Source organism: Elephantulus edwardii, unplaced genomic scaffold (assembly GCF_000299155.1).
Source record: "Elephantulus edwardii isolate Elephantulus edwardi_28Jun2011 unplaced genomic scaffold, EleEdw1.0 scaffold00056, whole genome shotgun sequence".
Lineage (NCBI taxonomy): Eukaryota > Metazoa > Chordata > Mammalia > Macroscelidea > Macroscelididae > Elephantulus > Elephantulus edwardii.
The window spans coordinates 16,226,798-16,229,040 of record NW_006399806.1 but is presented as its reverse complement, the minus strand read 5'-3'; the positions used below and the strand labels follow the sequence as shown (position 1 = coordinate 16,229,040).

General features: G+C 40.2%; 1 protein-coding gene across 1 annotated transcript in view; it reads right to left on the bottom strand.

The window, feature by feature from the left end:
* Positions 1 to 496: 496 nt before the first annotated feature.
* The window catches only part of LOC102868234, a 28,553-nt gene continuing 26,806 nt past the window's right edge, over positions 497 to 2,243 (bottom strand). The window contains exon 3 of the mRNA XM_006887357.1: positions 497 to 741. Coding sequence (XP_006887419.1) covers positions 497 to 741 — 245 coding nt within the window. The remainder of the gene's footprint in view (positions 742 to 2,243) is intronic.

The window sequence follows — 2,243 nt, the reverse complement described above, 5'->3', positions numbered from 1 at the left end:
TAATGTCTAAGTATCCATTCCTTTCATATTGTTCTTCTTTTCATCCATTCTAATTCAGTGTTCATTATGTAGCCATCCATCAGACAGTGGTCTTATGCAGCATTTATCCTTTTGTGATTGAGATATTTCACTTAACATAATTTTTTTAATGCCAAAAATAGGAGAAGGTAATAGGAAAACAATGAAGTAAACTTAGAATAGCACTTGTCACAACGTGGGTATATTTTCAGCAATAGCATGTTTGAATTTTTTCTCTCCTGACCAGTACTCAAATACTGCCTTCCTAAGAAGCCTTCTCTGACTTTCCTCCCTGCTTCTTAAAGTTGCAGTCATTGCTTTGTTTTTCTTTTTAGCAGTTACCATCAAGCCCTCGCAAACTCAATGTCAACTCCTGGGCTGACTCCAACAGGTTTGCAAGGCTCTAAATCTTTTTTTTTTTTTTTGGTTTTCAGGTTTTTATTGGGGGTTGGAGGGGAGGGCCCATCCTCGGAGGTGCTCACAGTTTCTTCAGCCACTCCAGGCTGGGACCCAGGGGGTCCTGGGGGTGGTTGGGCACGTCAGGCATGTTCCCATCATCTCGGAGGGGCACTGGGTAGCTGTAGGGGGTGACCGCATTGATCATGGAGGCATACTTGGTGTAGGGGCTTAACGAGGGCAGAATTACAGCGAGACCCGCGATGGTGAAGGACACGACCAGCACCGGCTCCTTGTCCCAGGCATTCTTGAGGAAGGCTGCGAGTCCTGCGGGGGGGAGGGCGAGGCGGGTCACCCCTATGGGGCTGCCCAGGTGACCTCTAACCTGCTTGCATCACTCCCCAAGGCTCTAAATCTTTTAAGGGTGAAGACTACTCATCTTTTGAGCAGACTCTATTTGCTCTGTTTTCCTTTTTGGATAATCTACTACTAAAATTCTATTTACTTAGGGAGTAACTTTTATTTACTATTAATGACTCCTAATAGTAGTGTACGTAATGACTGCTAACTGAAAGTTGGGGGAACACTGTGGCAAAAAGATGGACAATCTCCTCTTGTAAAGATTTACAGCCCCAGTAACCCAAAGGAGGGCCTTTGAATCATAGAATCTGAATCAACTCTATGGCAGTGGAGAGTGTTTTTAAACCTTTGAAGAGTTGTTTTTTTTTTTAAATCGAATCCCAACATGGTCCAATGCTACTGTTGCTTTTTACTGTTGTTCTAAGTGATTATTTATATAACTCATCTGCTTTCTTCAGTGGTGTGTTAGTTATGGTTTAAAAACACACAGGCTAAAATGTAAAAAAAATTTTTTTCTAGTTTACTTATAAAATTTGAGTACATTGTTTTCAAGAACAAATTCTTTTCATTTCCCTCACCCCTCACCCATCAAATTGTACAACCCTGTGATTAATCCCCTCCTCCCCCTGCATATCCTCATTCTTCTGCTTCCAACCTCTTCCACCCCTCTTGGATCTTTATACTTATTCTACAATAATGGATTTATACAAAATTTATCCTTGTGGGACTTAATTAGTTCACTCAGCATAATGCTCTCCAGTCCCTCCCAAGTTAGGTAACAATTTACAAAAGCATTGCTCCTGTGTACTGCATAGTATTCCATTGTGTGAATGTACCATAATTTCTCAATCCATTCATTTGTGGTTGGACATTTGGGCTGTTTTCCATATTCTTAGGATGGTAAATAATGCTACTATGAACACTGATGTACAAATCTCAGTGTGTGCCTTAGTTCTTAGTTTTTCAGGGTATACTCCAAGTACTGGAATAGCCGGGTCATATGGAATCTCTATGTTCAGCTTTTTGAGGAAGCACCAAACTGTCTTCCAGAATGGTTAGACCATTTTACAATTCCACCAACAATGTATAAGAATTCCCTTCTCACAACATCCTCTCCAACATTTATTACTTGCTGCCCTGTTAAACTTTGCCACTGTTACTGGAGTGAGATGGTACCTCATTGTAGTTTTGATTTGCATCTCTCTTATTGTCAGTGATTTGGAGCATTTCTTTATGTATCTGTTGGCCATTCGAATATCTTTCTTTGTGAAAATTCTTTCCATGTCTTTTGCCCATTTTGTAATTGGATTATCAGTCTTTTTCTTGTGGAGGCCCAGGAGTATTCTGTAAACATTTGTTATAAGACTCTTAGCTGAGATTGTATTACATAATGTTTGTTCCCAGTCTGCAGGTTTTCTTTTTAACCCTGTTGGGAAAAGTTTTTGATGTGCAAAGGGATTTAATCATTA